Below are 24,870 nucleotides of genomic sequence, written 5' to 3' on the forward strand. Positions count from 1 at the left end.
AATGGGTGGGAGCTGGGCCAGTGGTGGTGGGAACCAGCTGGTGAGTGGACATATTATAAACCATATCTGGCATGGTGGAAAAATACTTTTAATCCAATAGTCTCATGTTAAAATGTTTAGATAATACATTTAAAGAAATTAGAATACAATAAACAACTTTGAATATGATTTCTTCTTTGGCAAAATATAAATAAATCAATCATGTTAATCAATAAAGCTAAAAAACGTCCATCAATGGAGCTGAACGAAGCTATATGGCGCATCAGGCAAGGAATGGATTTGGAATTGGACAACTGGGGCTTGAAGGTCAAACCTGCAACTTCCGGACCGTGAACAGATGTTGAGAGAGACGTGTTGTTTAGCGCCAAAAGCATGGGGTTCTGAATGCATATCAACTGGGGTTTGAATACCGGCTCTGTTGCCAAAGGCATTTAACCTTTCAGAGCCTCTGTTTCCTGATTTTTCACACGGGTGGTAGGCCTACATGATTATGGCGGGCCTTTAACGCACCACTCTACAGAGTTTACAGACCAAACAGGAATGAAGAAAGCTTTCATTCATCCACAAAACACAAAGGGTTCAGATCTATGGTGGTCTTTACCATGGCCAAGACTGCCAACGGGGTCCGCATCTCCGTCTTTCCCTCTCCATCTTTTGATACACACGATCAGGGCCCCCCACATGCTAAGAAATACAGCCCACCCCACCCCTACAGTCTTTTGTCAATGAGCCATGAACAAACCATACACAGAGAGAAGCTTCCTTTTTTTCTTCAATTTAATTGAAGTTACTTAGAAAAATAATCAGGCTTGAATGGCTTTTCCTGGAGGAAGTTTCATGAACATTTCACGCTTTTGTTGGCAATGTGGAATTCAGCTTTCTTGAACAGTACAGTAAGATACAGGGAGAGTTTTCGACAAGCCCTCTACTGCATACAAATATGTTAAAAAAAATCACACTCCACCAAGATGTTAAATTATAATTTATGTCCATAGGCCATACTGAGCATGCTCATAAGAAAATAGTACGGGCAGCCCCTTCTGTACCTGACAAAGAATGAAATTCTCCTGTTAATGGCAAAGAGTCAAGCTGTTTGTAGAAGGTCTGTTGCCTGTTCATGGGGTGCAGTTGCTTGTGATGGGAAAAGGCAGGAGGAAATGCTGGTTGTGGGAGCTCAGGGGAGTGATGAGGTCAGTCCTGCTGACATAAGGGTGGGCAAGGAAGGGCTTCTGGTCACCAGGACTGCACAGAGTGGGGCAGATTAGATTGTGTGTGCAGGGCAGGATGCGGCTGAAAGATGCTCTGAGCACCACCCACAGCTGAACAGAGTGTGCGAACCTGGCTTCTTGCCAAGTTACAACAGGGACTTTTGCAATCACTACCTTAGCACTGGTCGAGAGCCCACCAGCTAAGTGTGCTAGGGACTTGCTTTTGTTCTGGGAACTTTCTACCTGTAGGGATTAGACCCCCATGCTTCCACACCTTTGCCACCAGGAGGACTGGTCCAACTGAAGTTTCCACTGCCCACTGCCCTCCTGTAGCATCCAGATCCTGTACACGCAAGAGGGTGCAGCTCACCTGGTGGACAGGTAGGAAGGAAGGTCCCCTCTGAGACACTGTAGGTCAGCACACTGCCCTTCTTCCCAGACCAGCTGGGAGGGCAGAGAGGGGGTTCTGGAGAAGCTGCAAGAATTCAAATCCTGTGGCTAAAATTCTAGTTTTCTAACCAATGGGAAAGGTTAAGCAGGAATGTCCTTGTAAATACTACCCTGACTGTACCTGGTTTTGAAAACACAGCAGCACCTTTGAAAAGCGGCTGGGAGATGGGACACCTGCCTTTGCTCTTCTCCAGCTAAGCACGCAATGAAAGCATTTTCAGTTTTCTTTAACAAACCTTTGTTTTCCAGGCACATTCTCACCCATGAATTCTTTTAAACCAAGGACACACAATACTTTCTACATTCTGCAAAACAGTTGAATCAATTATTCTTAAAAAAGTTTTTATGCCATTAGAAAATAAAATGTGAACACAAACCAAAACACGAACAGAAAGAGTCCCTCATTGCAGAACCGGAGTGACATGTTGTCCCCCGAAGGACAATCCTTCTCACTTGAGAGAGAAGACGGCAGAGGGAAGGTGATCTGCACACGGCACCGAGCTCGCTCGCACAAATGATCAAAGATGGACATGGAAACGCAGAACTCGGGACATCTATGTGAATTTCCATTTAAAACCAAAAAAGCACAGAGTGAACAATTCCAGACTATGCAACCGGAGAAGCACTCGTCAAGGGCTGAGCTCACTCTGCTCACATGGAGCAATTGGGGGGACCACTCTGTGGCCTTGTGCCCTCCCTTCCCCCCTTCTTTCTGTCCACACCACCCGAGACTTTCCTCCACTCCCTTTGGGAGGGATGGAACTGCTGCCCGTGCTAGTATCCAGGATTAGACTCACGGCACTTAAGCAAAAGTTCAATTTATTGGATAAAGTACCTCTGTCGCTATAAACCAGATGGAGACTGTGGTGCTGTTTTATTGTTTTGTTTTTTGGAGGGGGGTTGGGGCGGCAGTTTTTATTCTTGAAGACCTCAGATGTGCCAAATCAACCTAACCCGAGTAGACTGCTGAACTCTAGCTCTATGAGATGATGTGCAAAATAGAGTATCCTGCTCATGTAGTTTGCGAAATGCTATTGACTCAATGATGCTCTTGGGGATTCACAATGCACAGCATGCATTCAAGGCTCTGAAAAGTCCTGCAGAAAGGAAACTGATTTAACTTTGTTTGCCAAGGATATCTGACCACAAAACCCTTATTTTGCATCACACCGACTTGGGGTCCCCTAGAAACTGTGTTCTGTGGAGCACATATCGGGGAATGCTGGACAACCTGTTTCATTAGCAGAAGACCCATTTCTGAGGACAGTGGCCCCTGCCCGGAAATAGGGTCCAGACTCCCAACTCCGGGGACAGCCAAGGTCTGCCATTCTACTCGGTAAAACACGTTGCATAAATCTCTATCCATCAAGGGTAGAGTTGTCATGCCCTTCACAAAGGGGAGAGAGCTTGGAAGAAGGGACACAACGCTTTATAAACAGCTTCGGCCACCCTCTCCAGCGCACACCTCACCCACATTCAATAAAATCATTTCCTCAGTGAGGGGTGGCAGCTGCTGCTTGCCGAGCTGGCTGGGAGTTTTACGACACAATTTTAATAGTTTCTGTGAATAAATTATTCATTTTTTTGTTGCTTAGAATATTCTTCTCACCCCTTTGCTATATACTGCATCAAAAACAAAACAAGAAAGAGCTTAACCACATCCCATCCCACCCCACCCCTATTATTAGAACTATTATTATTATTATATACAGTATCTCCTACCAATTCACTCACTAGCTGTAAGAGGGATGTGGCTCAAACTTCAACCGAGGCATCGGAAACGGCTGGACATGAGAAGCGTGTGCAGATGGTAATTTGCAAGCAACAGAAAATGGAACGTTTCTAGCCTTCCGGAGGAGAGGGGCGTGGATTATGATCACGGGAGGCTGTCCTTGCTGCTCACGCGTGGTGGCTGCAAAGATGCTGATGGTCTCTTAGCCTCTGGAGGACTCGGGAGGGGTATGCACGTGCACACGTGTATACAGTCCACCTCTGACCTTCATGAGGGGCAGAAACGCCAAATCCCCAGATGGAGGAGTCCTGCCACAGCATTTCACTCTTTTACATGGCAAGGAGTAAAAACAACACGTCTACACAGAGACGTGGATGCAGGGCTGGAGATGACAGGAGGAGGCACTGGGAAAACGTGGCCCATGTTCCCCTTCCCTCACTCAAGGCAGACACACTAATCAATCACAGCACTCTTCACGCAGTGCCTGGCAAATCTGTTCTGGGTCTTAAAGGCAGACATGATCAATAAATTGGAGTGGGCACGTGATAGGAAACATTTTTGTCATCTCTCGTGTTGGGCAATGAGCTTGGATTACTGACCAAGGTAAGTGGCCTGCTCCAAGCATGTGGTTTACAAATTTGGGCTACAGAAACATGCAAATTTGTAGGAGTCATGGACCTTCTGGGGTCGTTCACGAACAGTCCAAACCTTATGCTAAGTCCATGAATATCAGGGGTTTGCTAATTGTTGAGCTGGATACTGTGTGTCCATGTAAAGCTTCTTGAGGGTCGAGACTATTGGTTTTGTTCAATGCTCTATTTGCAGGGCCTAAAATTAGGCCTAGCACATAGTAGTTGCTCAATAAATAGTGTTGGATATAAAGCAACAGCCACTTCACCTTCATGACAACTGGCACTGCCAGTTAGAAATTTCTGTAGAAAAGCCTATTCTATCAGACTACTAATTCTTGTGGGGAAAAAAAAAAAAACGCTACCATCAGCTCTCTCCTTGGGTTTAAAAAGAAAATCACATTTCTTTAGTGCAAGGGACTTTTGAGTTGATTGAAATTGGTTTGGAATTAGCCCCTTGCCAAGGTGCCTCTTTCTATTTATTTCTAGAGCATTTCAAGCATGGTGGCATCAACAGCCATCATGTGGTGGTTATCACGCAGTGACTCTATGAGCCGTTAGTAAAGAGAACATTCATGCCTCACAATGAGCTGTAGCAAGCACAGAACAAAACATAGATTTCTTCTGCAAAGACACAAGAATCTTGCTGCCACAAAAAGAAATCTATACAGAGACCATGTTTAAATAACTATAAATAACATTAATTAGAATTTATGGGATGCACAATTCATGGAATTCACCAGAAGACAAGGAAACCTTTGAGACAGTGTTGCAGTATTCATATCTAAAAACAAGGACACCCATCCTATTCCCCTGCAAAGACAGCCGTCCTTCCCTACTAAGGATTTTAAATAATTCTCACTATGCTGCTCGCAGCATCATCCCCAAAGAAATATTAATTTACAAAATAACCCAATATCCATATAATTCTTTTGACAAATAAAAATCTTAAATTAAAAAGCATGATTCTCTCCCCCTCCCCACCCCCTTTATTCCAATTTCAGGTAGCTTGGCACTGAGTAATTGAACATTAAAAAATCGAGTTTGTAGACTTCGTACAGCTGCGTTTGGTGCTCTGAGCTGATGTTCTGGAAGAACTCTGTGGTCATTTCATCAGTAGTTCTCGTAGACTTGGCATAGGTGGGGAACTTCAGGTAGCTGCCCACGCCTGCCAGCTGCAGGACGTAATTAGAGTCCTCCTCCAGCGTCTCGTACTTGCCCACGAGGTCGTAATGGATGTGGCACGGGTGGCAGAGGGAGTAGACGGTTTGCCAGTGCTCGTTGAAGGGCTCCTCGCGCTGGGTGTGCGGGTCGATGAGATAGGCCACAAACTCCTCGAACTTGACGTCGTCGCCTTTGCGCAGAGCCTCCTGGGTGGCGTTCTTCCGCTGGCGCTTGATGATCTTGGTGCCATAGCGCTTGTGGAAGGAGGTGTTGTACTTCTGCGTGAACTTGTTGCGGTAGGCGGACACCAGCCTCTCGAAGGGCTCCCGGACGAACAGGAACTTCATGTAGCTTTTCAAGCGGTGGTTGATCTCTGGGATGCTGTACTGGTTCAGGGTCTTCAGGTTGGCCGAGACGTGCGCCTCGTTGGCCGGGATCTCCATGGGGTCGCTGTACTTGCCCCGCCCCGTCAGGACCATCATGAGCCGCTTCCAGTTGGTGCACGCCACCTTGGGCACGTAGCAATAGATGAGCTCGTGGTCCTCGTCCACCACCAGGTGCTTCAGGTCGTTGGGGGTCAACACGCGCCTCTTGCGGCTCACGGCGCTGTTAGCGCGGCACGTGTCTGTGACCTGGTCCCGCCTCATCTGGTGCAGGACGGCGGCATTCGAGAGCTCCAGCTGCAGAGTGGACACAAGAGGAACAAGAACTCAGTCCTAGGTGGGAGATTTCTACTTGGCCACACCCACAGCCATGATCCTAATGTAGCCAACTGACAACCTCAATTCTCCATCAATTGTCTCAACTCTCTTTGTTCTCTGTTCCACCATACTTCCTTTGTAGAGTCATAAAAGGATCAGCTCCACCACTTATCCGTCACCTGCTACATGCCTGGCATTTTACTAGAGCTTCATATATACAGTTTTTCTTTTCTCCATGCAACAAACTTGAACCGTTGTTGATTTATTTAACAGTATCAAGTACCCGCCGCTGTGCTGCCAGGCACTGGGGATGCAGTCATAGAAAAGCACAAGGAGGTAACCGCCCTTATGGAGTTTACAGCCTAGCTGGGAAGAAAGAGAGAACTGAGGCTCAGAAAAGTTAAGTTACTAGCTTGAGATCACACAGGGAGTAAGAGAGTCAGGATTCAAACTCAGGTCTGCCTGGCAACCAAAGCTGCCCACCACCCACTCTACCCTGATGTTGAGTACTCTCATTTTCGTGAATGAAGTAGGAAGAAGCATGGAGGGTGGGCATTGGTTGATCTATTTTAAAGCAAAGGGATCCAATTTTTCTATAAGCCTATCACTGTGAACATCTATTGCTTTTTCCTTCTTCGGTACCAGTGCCTCGATTTTCCCCTGGAAACCCATTCTCCATTCTCAGTTCCCTTTCCTCTCAAGCTGCTGAGCTGTGAGAATGGCAGCCTGGAGCCTGGGGACAGGGAGGAGGGCCACCATGCAGGGAGAGCTAGACTGGGAGTGAAGGGTACAGAAGAAAGATGAGCAGAAAGACAGAGGGACGTCTTCCCAGTGACATCATCTGAATAGCTGGGTCCATATGTTGTTGAAACCAGACCCCCAATTCCTGGGCTTTTGTTACATTAGTTAATGTATTTGCTTTGGTGCGTAAGGCAGTTTGAGCCTGGATTATATCATTTGCAACCTTTGAGCTTTTCCTCTCTGCCATATTCATCCACTGATCCATTCATTCAAACATGTGTCCAGACCTCACAATGTACAAGGCATTCTGCTCAGCACCATCGCAGGGTATAATGTTTCCCTAAAGGGCTCACAGTCTCGGGGGTGGACGAGGCCAGAGAGCTGGCAGCCTCAACAGGGGCTAAAGGGAAGATGTGTGTGCTCTTCTAAATTCTGGAAGCAAAAGTTTCTCCCCAAAGGCCATTTACTGCCATTCTGAACCAGTCCTCACAGTCAAACCTAAAATAGGAAGCACAAGACCACACTGCCCCGGTGTGCCGTCATCTTGGTCTGCAACACCCAGGGTCTCAGAGATTTTTATAGAGTGGCGACACCATATTGTGGGTCTAATGCCATACCTCTATCTACCCCCCTGAATGTGCAATGTGGCTCTTCTTTTAAATATAAAAGAAATTAATATTAATTACAGTTAAAGTTATAGAGAAACTGGGGCGCCAGGGCTATGGAATAGCCACTTTGGGGCTACAGATGATATGGTGGCCTGGTTGCCTCCCTGCCCTGAGAACGGAGTCCCCATCCATACACTCATCTTTTGAAGTCCTTCCATAGTCCAGCACCAACCTACTTCTCTAGCCTCATCCCCACTCCTCCCCGCTGAAGAACTGAAGGGAGCTCCAGAGAAACCAATGATTCACTCTTTTTTTTTTTTTTTCTGAGGAAGATCAGCCCTGAGTTAACATCCATGCCAATCCTCCTCTTTTTGCTGAGGAAGACTGGCCCTGGGCTAAGATCTGTGCCCATCTTCCTCCACTTTATATGGGATGGGGCCTCGGCACGGCCTGACAAGCAGTGAGTCGGTGCGCACCCGAGATCCGAAACTGGGCCGCCAGCAGCAGAGCGCACGCACTTAACCGCTAAGCCACGGGGCCGGCCCCTCACTCTTTGAATCATCTGAATGGTTGGGTCCATCCGTTCCTATTGGGATTCTTCCCTCTCCACTTTTATTGGTACAAACTCGACACTCCTTCAAGGCCCAACACACTTCCTGTCACACAAGTGGAAGAATTGTTCCCTCCTCTGAACACCCACCACACCGAATGTCCTTTATAGAACAACGCCCCAGTCTACCTCATGCTTGGTTTTCTCAAGTCTTGTGGCCACTCGCTTCACAGGGATTCAGAGCCCCAGAGCCACTGCCCTCTCCAAGCCAGACCGTAGGTGGCCTTGAGTCTTGAGAATACAGAGGGATCAGTGAAACCCCGCAACGACCTGGACAGCTAAGCCATCAGAGCCAAGGGCCTGGTGTGAGCCAGGAAGCTGGCCCTGCATTTCCAACTCTGAACCACAATCTGTACATTCCTCCTAAGATGCGCACAGGGCAACTGGGATGGGCCTAAATTAAGAACACTGGTGAGTTTCCTGGGGACTTGAGGGATATCCTGGTGGCCACCGGGGACAAGTCATTACACCCTGCATTAGAGCTCTGTGTCTGCCTCCTCTCATGGTCCCCAAGATGACGATGATGGTGATGATGGTGATGGTGACCATCGGAGAGTATGAGACAACAGCAGACAGGAGGAGGAGCTACTCTGTGTAAGGCACCTTCACTGGTTATTTAAATACATGATCTCTAATCTTCCCAGCAATTCTCTGAACTGGACGCTATCACCACTGGATATTCCCACATTCAAGGGAAGGAAGCAAACCAAGACAGAGTGCTGATGCTTTGAGAATTCCATGTGTGAACAGTAAGGAGAGTCTCTCGCTACTTTAGCCTCAAAAACGACTGGTGAAAATCTCGAAGGAGTGGTTAGTGCCCTCCTGATGTGCCTTCGCCTTTGCAATCCTACATTGTCACTCTTCCCATCAAGAAGTAGTATTTCTCCAGCCCTTGACTCTAGCTGGCTGTGACTTGCTCTGACTAGTGGAACGTGGTTGAAGGGAGAAGATGAGCAAATTCTGGAGCTCCAGATGAAGACCTGCAGTTCGCACCCTGTGCTCTCTTGGGATGCTGCCACACTCTCCTACCACACTGGCATAAGTGTTCTCCCTGTCGGACACAAGTACCACCAAGTGTGGACTTCGTCTTTCCACAGCTGTATCTCCAGTGCTTACAAAAGCGCCAGGCACATAGTAGATAAATACTCAATAAATACTTGTTGAGTGAATGAATGAATCAGTTAATAATCTCCTTAAGGAAACTTGATATGAAAGTAAGAAGACCTCTCTGTAACTAAAGAAACTTCCCAATTGTTCACAGATGCCAGAAGATTCTTTAACAGAAGCTGTACTAGGATGAATAGTGTCCCCCCCCAAATTCAGTCTACCTGGAACCACAGAATGTGACCTTATTTGGAAGTAGGTTTTTTGCAGATGCAATTAGTTAAGCTGAGGTCATACTAGATTAGGGTAGCCCTAATCTCATGACTGGAGTCCTTAGAAGGAGAGAAAACAGAGACTCAGAGACACACAGAGAGAAGGCCACGTGACGACCGAGGTTGGAGTGAGGCATCTACAAGCTAAGAGATGCCAAGGATTGCTCGCAACAACCAGAAGTTGGAAAGAGACAGGGAAGGGTCTACCCCTAGAACCGTCAGAGAGAGCGCGGCCCTGCTGACACCTTGATTTTGGACTTCCAGCCTCTAGAGAATAAATTTCTGTTGTTTTAAGCCACCAAGTTTGTGGTAGTTTGTTATAACAGCCCTAGGAAACTAATACGGGAGCCAAGCCTTCAGTCAATCACTTTGAGCAAATTGAGATAAAATATAAGTGTATAGAGAAGATCACATTATCTTGGGCAAGACCCTTAGCTTTCTGAGCACCAGTTCTCTTATTAGCAAAATGAGACAGTACCACCGACCACAGGGGAGTTGATTAAATCAAACCAGGTATGGTTCAGCATTGAGAACATAAGATCAAGTCTAGTTCAGAATTGGGACAAGGTATGGTACACAATAGGCAGTTAATGTGTATGCATTCTTTTATGAAAGAAGAAAAAAGAAATCCAAAAAAGAAGGCCAGGAATCTTAAAGACAAATGTCACCAACTCTACCATTTTGTTGCAGCCCAGCTCTAAACCATGGAATTCAATTAATATTTATTTATTTTACTTTTTTTGTGTGTGAGGAAGATCAGCCCTGAGCTAACATCCATGCCAATCCTCCTTTTTTGCTGAGGAAGATTGGCCCTGGGCTAACATCTGTGCCCATCTTCCTCTACTTTATATGGGATGCTGCCACAGCATGGCTTAACAAGCAGTGCGTTGGTCCGCGCCCAGGATCCGAACCCATGAACCCTGGGCCGCTGAAGCGGAGCGTGCAAACTTAACCACTATGCCACAGGGCCGGCACCAATTAATATTTATTTTGAATAGGAAAACTGTGACTTTTGCATTTCCTAACTTCTTAGCAGATGTATTCATCACCTTAAGAAGAGCATTCATGCCACTTAAAAAAAACCAAAAAACAGAAAAAACCCAAAACTGCCCTAAAGGAAATAGAAGAACCAGGAAGGAAAAAGGGCCCATTGATTTTGCCCATTTGAATCGCTATGGGAGAGTTTTGAAGGCAATAAATTACTAAATGAGCAGAGAAACAAGGAAATCCCCCTTTTTTTTTTCTTTCCAGCTCTTTTCAGTGGGAGACAATTTTCTAGCCATCTGAATCCCCAGGGAGGCAGCGTGTCAGCTAATATTGCATTCAGGACCACAAAGCCAAGAAAAATGGAAATGATACCATGGTGTCATTTTACGTCCAATTGCAAAGACACAAAATAACTTAGCAGGGCTTTGAAATGTGGTATTTGAGGTTTCTTTTTCTTCCATTTCCTCCTTCTCCATGGCAGTCTAGGTGGCAAATGGTGCACCTGCTGTGACGAGGCAGGCACAATTTCCCTCAGGAGGACTCTGGGGCAAGGGTCAACAGAATAAGCATATTCTCCATTCTGAGACACCTCCAGGCCCCTGCTCAGAGGAAGAAATTCACATGGGCCTCTAGTGTTGAATTTTTAACAAAATATTTTAATTCGTTGTTTTTTGTTTTGCTGAGGAAGGTTTGCTGTGAGCTAACGTCTGTGCCAATCTTCCTCTATTTTGTATGTGGGTCGCTGCCACAGCATGGCTGACAAGTGGTCTAGGTCGGCACCCAGAATCTGAATCCCCGAACCAGGGCCGCCAAAGCGGAGCATGCCAAACTTAACCACTAGGCCACCGGGCTGGCCCCAATTTGTTTTTATTTTAAAGTAATTTCAGACTAGTGTTGATTTAACTTAATAAAAATACAATGTTACTAAAATTTGCACAAATATAAAACTAGATATAGAACTACCACACCAAAACAAATGTAAACATTCCAATGAGCAACATGAACCTGATGAGGATGTTGTTTATGTGTTGGGTGCTCGCTGTCTACTCTGGGACAGGCTCTTTGCAGCATGGCACTCTTCCTCTACGTGTCGCATGAGGGCTCAATTTTCCCACCGTTTCTCATTTCTAATTACTATAAAACCCAGCACCCTGTAACATCACTTTACCTTTACCTGGTACAAACTCATCATTTATATATTTTCTCTCTCAGTCCATTTCTAATTAGCCCAAGACAATAAAAATGGAGCTACACGGTGCCACCAAGACTATCAATGAACACAGGTGCCATGATTTCACCCAGCAGGACTAGGTTATCAGGGGCAGCCCTGATAATCCAGAAATGCTTTAACTTTTTCAAAAGATTATCACCAAAATGAAAATGCAAAATTAACACAATTCTCATACAGAACTCCGGACCCCTGGGAGTTTTATCTGTGGACCCTTGAATCTTGGTTGAAGAAACCTGGATTAAGGGGAGCCCTGGACAGAACAGAGGGAAGAGAGGAAGTCTTCGCCATCATCGCCAAGATGGGGCAGAGGGGATTTCTGATGGCAGCCTGGGCTGTTCCAGAAATCTCCACGTTTTTTTTAGGACCAACAGCAAGTTAGAAATTGTGATCAGGTAAACAGCAATTTCTAACCCTAAAAAAAATGCAAATCTGGTCATGTCACTTCTACACTTGTCCCCAAGCTGGGCTCACAAGACCTTCTGTAATGGTCATAACTGTTCAACAACATAACAATTCCTTGAGTATCACTTCGGGAATCATCCAAGGGACTTAACAGCTATGGGACATCAGGAAGACAAGGCAATGAAGAGGACTCACTGACGAAGAACAGTTTGCTCCCTTGTCACTGAAAGAGAACATCTTTGCCAACCTTGTTGTATGAATTTTACAAAGCAGAGGTTTGTTGATCTGATAATTATCTGAGCTGTGAGGTCAACCTCTTTCCCCTCTCACTCTCTTTCTCTCCTCCCCTTCTTTTTTTCTTTCTCAAAGGCACTTGAAGAGACCATAACAAAGGACATATGTGCAGTATAAAATTCAAATGGGAAAAAACAAATATGCCAACCATGAGGGCTGTGATTAAGAATCTCATTTGGTTGTGAGCTTCCTAGAAGCAAGGACAAAAGGGGAAATGTGATTAAATCTTGCTTTTGTTCTCAGAAAGGAGAAGCATTCTAATTGCTTGGGGTGGAAAATGGACAAGATTTTAAGGGAATCAGAAATTTCAGTCAAGGAGGGAGATTCTTGGATTCAGTTTGCTCATGTTGGTATATTTAGAGGGTCACCTTCTTCAGCTGATCGAATACTAATGTTACAATTTACTACCACCTAATGTCTACAGAACATTCTGGCGTTTACAGAAGGACTTTCACATACACTGCCTCATTTAAAGAACCCATTGGGGCTTCTCCAGAGCCTACTAAAAGAAGGTTTATATTTAGCAGACCAGCCCATACTTCCAACCACATGTCATTTTTTTCCTGGGCTGGTATGAACCATACTTCATGTTAGTGGTTCTCAAGCTTTAGCATGCACGGAAATCACCTGCAAGCTTACTAAAACACAGTTTTCTGGGTCCCACCCTGAGTTTCTGATTCAGAAGGTCAGGAATAGGAACTGAGAATTTGTATTTCTAGCAAGTTCCCAAGTGTCTTAGTTTGCTCGAGCTGCCATAACAAAATACCACACTGGGTGGCTTACACAGCAGAAATTTATTTCTCACAGTTCTGGAGGTGTGGGCAGGGTTGGTTTCCTCTGAGGCCTCTCTCCTTGGCTTGCATATATGTCTGCCTTCTTATTGCCTCTTCACGTGGTCATCCCTCTGCACACATCTGCCCCTGGTGTCTCTTCCTCTTCTTATAAGGACACCAGTCATATTGGATTAGGGCCCACCCTAATGGCCTCAATTTCATTTAAGCACCCCTTTAAAGGTCCTATCTCCAAATACCGTTACATTCTGAGGAACAGGGGGTTGGGACGTCAACATAGGAATGTGGGAGGGACATGATACAGACTATAACACCAGGTGATACTGATGCTGCTGGTCCAGGGACCACACTTTGAGAACCGCCGAGTTATACTATGAGGAAATGACTGTAATCTAACATCTTTGACCAATTCATAGCTATTCCTAATTAGAGGACACAGAACCCAGGTTCATCGTCTGCCGCCCAGGGACCCCTAGATCTACCTCCAGCTCCAGCCTCGACTCCCTTCATCTCCCTTTGATCTCCCCAAAGTACAAATTAAGTCAGAGGAGGGCTGATTCTAGGAAACCGTGAACATGGCTACAGGCTCTGGGCTGTGTCTTGCGTTCCCATTTAGATGTCTATTTTTAATTTGGACATTTTAAAAAAGGCAGCTATAATTAGTTTAAGTAGCAAATTTAGGGACTGTTTGAAAAAGTCTTTAAAACTTTACTACGTTTCATCTTAAAAGGAAGAAAAGCTGGTTTCCCTTAAATTAAAACATCTTCTGGGGTGTTTACAATTTCTTTCAGACACAAGACCCCAAACGGAAGGAAGAGAGCAGTTCTACTTTCTTGCCCGGGGTGAGGGAGATGCAGAGAAACAGAAACCCAGAGAAAAAGGTAAACCTGGAGGCATCTAGTGACTGCGGCGTGGCGGAATCTGCCATTAACTACTGTTAGCTTTGGCCCAGCCTCAGTTTCTCCCAATACAAATCCCGTCCAGCATCTCAGTTACACTGCCTTCACCCTGTCAATGTGAGAATTGGGGGAGGAGAGGGGAACGTGATGATCTGATTTGCTGTGATTCTATTACATTTCCTTCTGGTGCAGAAATTCCTAAACTCTCATGAACAGGACTAGTCATGAGAATCACTGAAGAAACCACATCCGCAACAAAAAAGAGGCATACATTCATCCGGGCTACCATTTCTTTTGAGCACTCACTACGTACCAGCCACTGTTAATCCTCACAGTCTGGGAGATAGGTATCACGCGTATTCCCAATGTATGGATGAGGAAATCGAGGCACAGGAAGAATAAGTAATTTGCTCAAGATCAGGGAGGTAGGAATTGGGGCTGAGGTTGGAATCCAGGCAGCCTGTACCCTGAGACTCCGCACTGAGCAGTCTCTCGGGGTCCGCAGACTCACCTGGGAGTCACCACTTCCACGGCGGCTGCTGGGGCTGAGCATCTCAACTCTGGCGGCTCACTGGGATCACAGGGGAGCTTTAAACACCACCACTGAAGCCTGGGACCCACCCCAGAGATCTGATGCAGTTGCTCTGGGTGTGGCCAGCTCCCTGGGTATTCTAAAGATGCCCAGGAAGAGATCCACTGCCTAGAGGCTCCAAGGCCAGCGGCTATAAACTGAAGCACAGACAGGACTCGAGCAGCGACCTGCGTGTGATCTTGGGCAAGTTTTATCTTCCTGGTCCTCAGATGTAAGATAAGGGGCTTTCCATGCAGTAGGGCCAGAGGTCAAAGGTCTGGAAGCCACAGTTCTCAGACATCTTTGGGTGCATCCTTAGGGAACCTCTAGGAATTATGTAATGCTTAAAAACTTTCATGTTTAGAAAAGAAAGGAGGAAAATATTGAGCCATTAAAGAAACAATCTGGTCTGAACCTGTTGCAAAACTTAAAAGGTTTAGGAAAGAAGTGATTCCACATTAACTGACATTAACATTGCTAGGGCAATTGGTTTCTTAGGATTTGAACTTGTCACTAAGGAAACACCTGTTTGATTGCAAGGACTGAATCTCTGCAGGCGCATTTCCTACCTTCCCAAAGCAAAAGGAAGAAGGAAAAGGTGCAGTGGATGGGAGGCATTTTGAGCCTTGGAAGATGAGGCAGGAGTGTAGGAGATGCCGGGTGACCTAGGGCCCAGCGCTGGCCTCTAGACGCAGCCCTGTCAGGCTCCGCTGACATGGCCATGGGTGAGCTAAGATTCTAAGGGGCATTGTAACCTTGGGAGCTTTGTGGGCAGAAACAAGCGAGCAGAAGGTTGTTTTAGGCTAGTGGTTAAGGTATTTCTTTTGAATGCAGGGTTTAAATTTGGTGACCTGGGTGAGGGTCACAAACTCACATGCCCTCCGGGGCCGGCAAGGAGTCCCTGGGCCACGAAAGGTGGGAGATGCCACTTAAATCTCGCTCACGTTGTCATGAGGGAATGAGGACCTGGTCTTTCAAGATGTTTTAATTTCTCTAGAGAAGCCAGAAAACCAGATTTTATGTGTAACCTCTGCATTCTTAAATGTTAGCCACAATTAAAAAAAAAATTTTTAACAGTGTGGGCCAACCCATGCTCGTTTGGGCTGGGTTCGCCTACAGGCCACCAGCTGGCCCCCTACCAGGTGGTCGAGGAGAGGAAGGGAGTACAGAGGTGCCCTCTAGGAGCCCCCCAGTGCTTCCAGCCCAGCTGCTCTGCTCAGTTAACAGAACCTGTAGGCAATTGAGAGGGGGGAAAAAAAAATGGGTGGAACAGACCAGACTGCAGGAGTTCCAGCGTGCAATTAGGAGGGCTCACCATCAGCAGTTACTAAGAGAAACCACTGGAAGCTCGGCTCTCCCCTTCCCTGGTTAGTACTCACCTCCTAACACTCTTATCACAATTTACTGATTTTGTGTGTCTCTCCCTTCTAGCACGTAAACTCTGAGAGGCCAGACCGTTTTCACTTTTTGTTCACTCTGCCTGGTAGATACGAGACACTCAAAGCTTTGCTGAATGAATGAATGAATGAATGCACACATGCATGAATGAGTTGGGGATGGCAGGGAGTTTAAAGGCCACAGAATGGCCGATGAGGCTGCATGGGCTTCCTGGTGCCCACACCTGCAGCCCTCCCCATCTTCCCACGGAGGGTTTCCGGCACAGATCCTGCGGCTGCAATGCCAAGAGCTCAGCATCAGCACAGAGGCCGGAGGCGAAGAGACGAGCAGCTGGGGCTCTCGGCGTCGGGTGGGAATGGGCTCCGGGTGGCTGCAACAGCCTTTGATGATGGGGGGAAACTGGCACTTTCCACCCGTCTGGTGAGGCCAGGAAACAGGAGGAGGGGAATCACAGGAGAGGGTGCCAGCACCAAGGACTGCCCTGGGAGGGCTTGGCGTGGGGTGTGTGCTGCCAGGGCTCCCTTTCAGCCAGGCCAGGTGCGGCTGGAGGGGCCTTATTTCCATCTCAGATCAGCTGTTTGGGCTTCCGGAGGCCCAGGGAGGGTGCAGGAGGGGCGCAGGAATAGGGATGGGGCTGCTGCCAAGCTGGACCGGCTTCCCATGAATGGCGGCCTGGAACAGGGACAATGGTGGGGAAGGAACGCGGCTCCCACACTGCTCGAGAGGCTGGATTTCCTGGGAACTCTGATGTCAGAGGGCAGGTGGAATGTGCACCTGCTGACTGATGTTTGGGGCCCTTGGAAGTCACTGCTGGCAGGAGGGAGGGGGAGGAGGGTTCCACTGTGCAGTCTCAGATGGCTTACCCCTCTCCCATCCAAGGTGGCCAACAGCCCTCCCCAAGATGGGCCTCCCAGAGGGCGATGCTCTTCCAAGGCAGGGGGTTATCACCCCACAGCTTCTTCTGGTCTATCCCTCCTTGGGCCAACTGGCTTCGTTGGTTCTCTTCCTGGACTCACCAGAATGTTCCACTACTCATATTTTGCCCAAATCACTTGACCCCTCTTAGTTTCCCCATCTATAAAATGGGGACAATAATAGCGTCCACTTCTCTGGGTTGTCTTGAGGATTCAATGAGAGCCCACAAGGAAAGCACTTAGCACAGTGCCCGGCACACAGCTGGCACTCAGTAAACAGTAATTCTCTTTATCATTATAAATATTACAGAGGGTTGCACCATAAGTGGCTGGCGGTATCGCGAGCATACGGCTCTGCCTTCCTCTGCCCAAAAGCAGTTCTCAATCTTTAGCGTATGTGAGAAGCACAGCAAGTGTTTGGTGAAATGGCGATTCCTAGATATCATCCTGAGAAATTCTGACCCAGTGGGTCTGGTTGTCCTGGGTACCTGCTGTTGACGGCTGCCCTGGTGTGACTCTACCAGGCCAATTCCAGGGCTGGTGGTTCTGTATCCCATTTTGAAAGCTGCTGATCAAGAATTGCTTTTACATGAGCAGGTTCTGCGGTTAACATCAAACACATCTGTCATCTGTGCAAAACACCTGGCTCACGGCGATTCAACATCACAGTGACATAGGAGACAGATAGAAGCTATTGGAAGCAACTTGGATTGGCAGCTGTTAAGCAAACTGGAGGCCTAAAGAGCAATCTTCTAGCTATGTAGAGATTAGCTATTAATATGTATTAACAGACTATACGGTACACATGGAATGTCAGAGTAAGTGAACTATGGATTGAGAGACACCCTAAAAAGTCGACTTATCCCTTAATCAAGTAGCAGGTTTCAACAACATCGCATTTCCCTGTTGTTCAGAAGGTATGCGTGAGCCACTCTCTCGGGCTTTCATTTCTGCATGTTGTGTGTTCCCTGGAGAGGGAAGGCTGGTCTTTCACAAAGAGGAGAGGTTGAGCCACCTCTGCAGATGGGGCCCCAAAGCCCCCCTCGCACCCCTGCCCACGAGGCACCTCTTCCTCTCCCCCGACCACAATCACCAACCAACCTGGGGCCCCAAAGGAGCCATTTCCACCACCTTCCCCCAGGCTGCTGTGTCTCAAGCTGCTGCATCCTGATCACAGTGATATCACCATGAACGATGTGAGTTCAACTCCCTTCTCTCCTCCAGAGCTGCCAGGACAGGTCCTGCGCATCTCTGTATCCCAAGCGCCACGCGCTCAAGCCCAATACTGGCAGGATTTGGAGAAGGCGATTAGCTTTGTGCCAACACGTTAATGCTTTTCCAGGACTAAGATTTTTTGCCTGTCTCAGCATTGGGGATCATAATGGAAGTCTAACAGGACAGCCGTCATTGAGTGCTAGAGGGACAAGACATCTAATTCACCAGCTGTTTACTGAGAAACGTAAGAACCTGGGCTGCTTCTCAGGTCACGTCTGGGCACACAGAAATACACACAACAGAGCCATACCTGACGTCATGACTTCAACCTGGGGCCCAAGGAGGAATAAGACATCCTCAAGTTAATGACATCAGAGGTGTAAAGACCCTTTGTTCGTAGAGCTTTAAGGTGATTTCACATCCCAAGAGTCCTTGGAACACGGGTAGAAAATACCTTTGCGGTCATCTGATACCACGTTCTGATTTCAGATGGCAAAGCTGAGGCCCAGATGGACACCTGTCCGTCCGCTCCCGGGAAGTGGCAGAGCTAGGACTGGAACCGGAGCCCTCTGCCTTTCTTGTTGGTGCTGCTCCACTGTTTAGCGAAAAGAGGAGTTTTCTCATTCCATCCACCCAGCAGGCCTTGTCAATGGCACAAGGATGGCTTCAGGGACACAGCGAGGGGTGGGCAGCCTAAGTGCCATCTACGTGGTGCAGAAACACCTCTGTGTAGAAAGCATCCTTCCACCAACCAAAGAGGAGTCTTTTGGTGACACATGTGGAGTCATGATCAGTGGAAATTCCGAAATAAAACAGGAGCCAGTGACCTCTTTTATTATCCCGAATAGAGTACATGGCACAGTCCCCCTGGGCTGGCTTGACTGGGGGACTCACTAAAGAAAAGTGAAGCAAGAACTGGGAGACGTCTCGACAATTTTTTTTTTTTTTTAAAGAACAGTGACCCTGTTTGGGCCACTGGAAGAAAATAAATGAATCAATTTCAGGAGAGAATTTTTATAGAAAATCAGTGTCTCCTGATCCCACTAAATAAATACTGAACAAATATTGAGAACATGTGGTTTCTCACCCTGGCCAGGAGGTCTGGGATTCTGTTGAGTTGACCTGACACAGGGGTCGTAGGTCAAACTCTGGAGTCAGGTAGTCTGGACATGAATCCTGGCAATGCCCCTGTCTGGCCACATGGCCTAGGGGCAGTCATTTCCACCATCCCAGCCTCAGTTTCCTCATCTGTAAAGTGGGGGTTGATAGCACCACCGACCTCACAGGCTGTCATGAGGTTTAAAGGGATAAAGTCTGCAGAGAACTCAGCATAACATCTGGCCCACAGCTGCTCTTAATGCACGTGCAATTAATATTCAAAGTTAATAGATCTTTCCCATAAAAGAAACAGAGGTCTTCTTTACTTTGTAGCTGTTTCCATCAAGGGACAGAATGGTTCAGAACACAGACTCTGCGACCAGACGGCCTTGGGTTAAAATCTGGCTCCACCACTTACTGGCTGTGGAACTTGGGCAAGTTACTTAACACGGGCCTCAGTGTTCCCATCTGTATAATGGGGCTTATAAGAGCACTGACCTTCTCACTGACATGTGATGGTGATAACAGCTTCCTGTATGCTAAATGCACTGGGGGAGCACATATGACTGTCCCTGAGGCATCATTTGTCTTCTATTCAGGCCAACGTGGTAATGAAAAGATGAGGACCTTCCCCACATTCACCTTCCCCAACTAGACCTCTGCTCCAAGGTACCAACAAGGAGGGAAAGTGGCTCATGTCACTTGTCCTTTCGCTTCCTCTGCCTCCCTTGGGTGGAGGCCAAATAGTGGTGAGTTCAGGGTGGAGCAGGAGAGAGAGCTCAGGCCCGCAGGCACCCACGCTGCTGGCCCAGCTCCTGAGCAGTGTGGAAAGGGCTCTGACGCCATGATTCTGGTAGGCAGGCACACGGGTGGTTCCCCAGCCCCCAGCTGACCCAGCCTACAACCTGCAGGTCCCGCTGCCCCCCCTCAGTGGGCTCTGGGTTGGTCAGCTCGCCCCTCTCCCACTGCCCAGCAGTCGCTGACCTCCCGGTCCTATCCTCCATCCCCAGGAGGGACACCTCAACCTGGCAGCCGCTCCATACTTTGTCTCAATCCGCCAGCTGGCACCGGTTAAGCCACCAGGCCCTGGTCTAAGGCGCTGGAGGGTGCCCAGTGCGAAGCAAGAGGTTTGTCTTCAGCAAGGAATCTCACAGTCTAACAGGAGACAGAGGGGAGGAAAGGAAGAAATTACAATGCCGTGTGGCAGCTGATGAGTGCTAACCCAGGGAATAGGCACACACTGGTGTCAGATCTAGCACCTACCAACCTAGAGGCCTGGGGCTTTCTTAACCTTCCCAAGCCTCTATTTCCCCATTGTAAAATGGGCCCCTGCCTCAAAGGTGGCGGAAAAGATGAGATGAGATGACTTCTGTCTGCTGGGCAGGTAAGTGCTCAGTGACATCTCCCGAGGTGGCTGTGAGGATGGAGTAAAGTAAACAGCATAGGCAGTGCCCTTTCCTGGGTAGGGAAGGATCTCCCCAAGAAAGGAGTGTCCTGTGAAGCTGGAGCGATGAGAAGCTGTAAACTGAGCAGGAGGAAAAGAAGGCCATGTAAGTAGGGGCTGGGGTGGGGGGATCAGAAGAGCAAAGACTTGGTGGTAAGAGAGAGCGGGGCACCCCTGGGCCCTGAAGCTGGTTGCTTGGTCGGGCTCGATGGCTGTCCCTGCACAGGCTATGTGCCTGAAGTGACAGGGACAGGCTGATCTGCTGAGGCTGGATGAGCCTATGGGGCCCACGGGAGGCTGCAGCACACCCCCACCCCAGGCCTCCCAGAAAGGAAGCTTCACAGACATAATTACACTGGTGGAGCAAGGAGGGCCTCTGGGGATCCTTTTTTATACACTAAGTGGCATTCTCTGAGCCAAAGCAGTGAACAGAGAGGCTCAGAAAAGCAAGTGGGGTCAGGGCCTGGGGGCTGCTTTTCACGAATGAATCTACTTCCTGTGGTGACAAGAGCCTCCAGTGGAGGCCCTTCAGTTCCAGGGAACAAAGGCACCCGGTGACAGTCAGGGACAGGCCACCGCAGCCTTCCCTGGAGAGAGAGCCGTGGCACTCCCCTCCACCACGGCTCATCTTTCACTCTCTGCTCAGCAAATTCTCCAGGCCTGGCCCTGGGTGCAAAACCCCTGGTGCGGGAGTCCCCCTCCTCTACTTCTGCTCTCTTTTGAAAAACATAAAAATTACAGTCACTCAAGAGAGGCAGGAACACCTCCACTCTTGTGTCTCCTAGACAGCCCTGAGGGAGGCGCTGGGCAAAGGGTCAGTGTGAAGTCTGGAGTGAAACAGAATGATCTAGAAGAGTCTAGATCAACTGACCATTCCTTAAGGACTCTATGACCCCAAGGAGGCCAGACCACCTGCAGGCTCAGGTGGAAGAAAGGAGAAACCCAGACGCTGCATTTACGGAGGTCAACATTCCTTGTCATGCAGCAGATGAGGTGCTGGGTCGAGTGTGGGGTCAGATATGGTGGGGGGACAGGGATGGACCAGGAAGACCCAGCCGAGAAATAAACTGTATGCGGAGGCTCCTGCCTCTTTACTACTGTGGGGGACTCTCCAACCTCAAATGAAGGCATGGATAATCAGAGCCACACTGACAGCAGGAGGCCCGTCTCTCAAATGTGGAGCCACAATGATGATGACGGCCACTCCCGCAGACCCAGGCCCACTGGGCTGAGGCTTTACCCAGTTGTCTCTGATTCTGATACTTCTGCGAGGTGTATACCAACACTTCTGTTTTACAGATAAGGAAACTGAGGTGCAGAGAGTTAAGCAACTTTCCAAGGTTGTGGGTCTATCTCTGCTCTTTGACCGAGCACAGCTGTCATCTCATTCACTCCGTCCAGGGCCACTGACACGCAGAAGTGCAAGGTCAGCTTTACGGTCTGAGAATTCTTCAAAGTATATCTGGTATAGGCTTCCTCAAAGCACTCTCCACAGTGACCCGGATGTTTTGTGCCTGGAGCTCTGTCTGCTGTGTGGGAACGTGGATGCTGCCTGGGTGCTGCCTGGGAAGTGCTGGCGGTGCCTCGGTAATGGGACAGGAGGGCACTGCCCACCATGTGCCAGGCGTCCTGCTAAGCACGTGACAACCACTGTCTCGTTGAAACCTCACAATAACCCAACAAGTGTTATCCCCACTTTACAGATGAATAAACTGAGGTTCAGAGAGCTTAAACATATCTCAAGGCCCACACCTTGGAAGTGGTGGGCCCAGATTCGACCCTGGTGGTCCAGTTCTGGAGCATGGGTCGTCAGCCCCAAGACAGTGACCCCATGCTGAACCCCCCCTTCAGCTGATCCACCTTTGTGACCTCGGTCATTCCCACTGGGGACAGCCTGAAGCCCACAGGCTGATCTATAGCCCTGACAACCCTTGAGGGGCAGGCATGGCTTCTGGGTGCACGGAAGACACCCAGGCAATGATTATTGAACTAGACTCTTAGGAAGGAAGCTCTGATTAAATTCCCTTCCTAAAGTTGCTAAGAGAGTGGAGCTTAAAAGTTCTCATCACAAGAAAAAAAAAATTGTAACAAGGTGTGGTGATGGACGTTCACTAGACTTATTGTGGTGATCATTTTGCAATATATACACATATTGAATCATTATGTTGTACACCTGAAACTAATGTTACATGTCAATTATATCTCGAATAAATTCCCTTCCTGAGGTTGTTATGGATTTAAAAAATTCCCGTGACTAACTGCCTAGACAGCATATCCCATAAAGATGGTCTATAAATGGTGTTAAAGGGAAATCAAATTTTCTTCTCAAAGATACTATTGGTTTCAATTCTGTAAGCCACAGGGAGGATGGGGGGGTACAGTTTTTGCCTTCTTGTCTCCTGAAGCCATATTTTGTTTCTATCAGGACCCACAATGAGGATGCCTCCCGCAGCAGAGGGATGCATTTCTCCTTGGCTTTCATAAGTTGGATTTTCGGGGTAGTTGACACTCTAGTTCATCTACAGCTCTGTTAGGGAACTTAAGGGGGCCTGAAGACCCCTGCCTTCCATGGGCACCGAGTGGAGTTCAGGCCTGAACCAGCCTCTAAAGGGCTGCTCTGTAAAGCCCCACTCGGCCAGCCCAGGGCCAAGTGAAGTCTTCACGGCGTTAATGCCTCTCTCGGGCGCACAGCCGTCCCCGAGCGCATGCCCGTGGGCTTCCTGAGCTGCCCTTGACCTGGGGCCCAGCCCGCTGCCCACCGTGCCTCTCTGGGCTCTGCCACAGCGCAGTCAGCCTGAGTGCTCTCAAACAGGCCAGAACCCAGAAGGGTGGGGCCTTTTCTCTGAGTTTTATAGGAACTTCTAACCAGAAACATCTGGAAATACACAGGACCAAGTTGGACGCCTCAGGGCGCAGCTCCAGCTCAGGCCGGGCATTCGCTGTGTGAGCCTGGGAGCCACTGGCCTCTTTCCCAGCATCCTCCTCTGCAAAATGGCCCTCCCTCCCTCCTTCCTTCCCCCCCTTCCACTGAACATGACACACTCCTTTCTTTCTTGGGTGGCTGAGCCCCCTGTCCCTTCTACATGGAACGCTCTTTCCCCAGAGCTTTTAGACCCAAGGATGGCCGTGTGTAGGGAGGGCTCTGGGGAAGGTGGGATTCACGGGGGAGGCAGGAAGCACTGTCTCACCTTCCACTTGGTCACCACCCAGTAAGGAACCTCTAACTCAAAACATCTGAAAGTGAGTTGTCACCCGCCTCTTCCCGCGTCCTTGCCTTAGGGAGTGGCACTGCTCTCTGCTCAGATGCCCAGCCAGACCCCAGGACACCCCCTCCCCTGCAGCCTGCCACTTCCCCCATCCTGGCAACCTTGGCACAAACACATCACTTCTGGGCTGGACTGCTGCTGGGGTCCAAGCGCGGGTCCCCTCAGACCAGAACGGTCCCTCTAAACTCAGCTTTGACTCCACAGTTCCTGCTTCAAGCCCCAGAGAAGAGTCTCTACTGCCTTCCACCGGGAGTTCAGCCTCCGGCATGCCCCGCCCGTTTCTCAGCAGCCCCGTGGGCACGCCGGACTGCTATGGCTTCTCCAGAAGTGCTGCACTGTCTTGCACCCACGGGACCTGCACAATTCTGAGTCTTCTGCCCCGAAGCCTCCCTCCCCACATCTCCCTCGATTGGCCGCTCTCTTCCTGCCGACTCCTGTGGCCTTTCAGACCTCCCTTTACACCTCACTTCTTCCAAAACAACAACCAGCCCCACCCCTAGGCTTGGAGCAGTCAGGTACCCCCTTCTCCCGGTGCTCCCCGAGGGACCCAGGCTTACCTCTCTTACAGCACACAGTATACTGTTATCATCATTGTGCTATTATTATTAACAGCACAGCCACCAGCACCACCAGAAGGACTTTTTTTTTTTGGTGAGGAAGATTAGCCTTGAACTAACATCGCTGCCAATCTTCCTCTATTTTGTATGTGGGATGCCTCCAGAGCATGGTTTGATGAGTGGTGAGTAGGTCCGCGCCTGGGATCCGAACCTGTGAACCCTGGGTCGCTGAAGCAGAGCGCACAAACTCAACCACTACACCACCAGGCTCGCCCCAGAACTGATCTTTTTTGAGGGCTATGTGCCAAGCATTGTTCTAAGCTCTTGTGTAATAACACATTCAATCCCATGGGGTGAAGGATGGAACGAACGGAGGCCCTCGCCCTTGCCTCTGGCGGAGTAACAACTAGGGGACTAGAGTCCTGCAGTCTACCCCATTCTCCACCTGCACCCGGACCCGGGACCAGGGTAGGGAGGAACAGGCAGGGGCTTAGCTTTAAATCCTGGGTTCAACCCTGCCCCTTGTCTGCTGCATGACCTTGGACAAGTCAACCTCTCTGAACCTCAGCTTCTGCATCTGTAAA

General features: G+C 48.6%; 1 protein-coding gene across 3 annotated transcripts in view; it reads right to left on the reverse strand.

The window, feature by feature from the left end:
• Positions 1-759: 759 nt before the first annotated feature.
• The window catches only part of CHST11 (carbohydrate sulfotransferase 11), a 258,394-nt gene continuing 234,283 nt past the window's right edge, over positions 760-24,870 (reverse strand). For all 3 annotated transcript variants that reach the window (XM_004418050.3, XM_004418051.3, XM_087449012.1), the window contains exon 3: positions 760-5,863. In XM_004418050.3, coding sequence (XP_004418107.1) covers positions 5,009-5,863 — 855 coding nt within the window. In that variant the 3' untranslated portion in view covers positions 760-5,008. The remainder of the gene's footprint in view (positions 5,864-24,870) is intronic.

This window comes from Ceratotherium simum, chromosome 25, assembly GCF_057802395.1.
Source record: "Ceratotherium simum simum isolate JZ-2026a chromosome 25, ASM5780239v1, whole genome shotgun sequence".
NCBI lineage: Eukaryota > Metazoa > Chordata > Mammalia > Perissodactyla > Rhinocerotidae > Ceratotherium > Ceratotherium simum.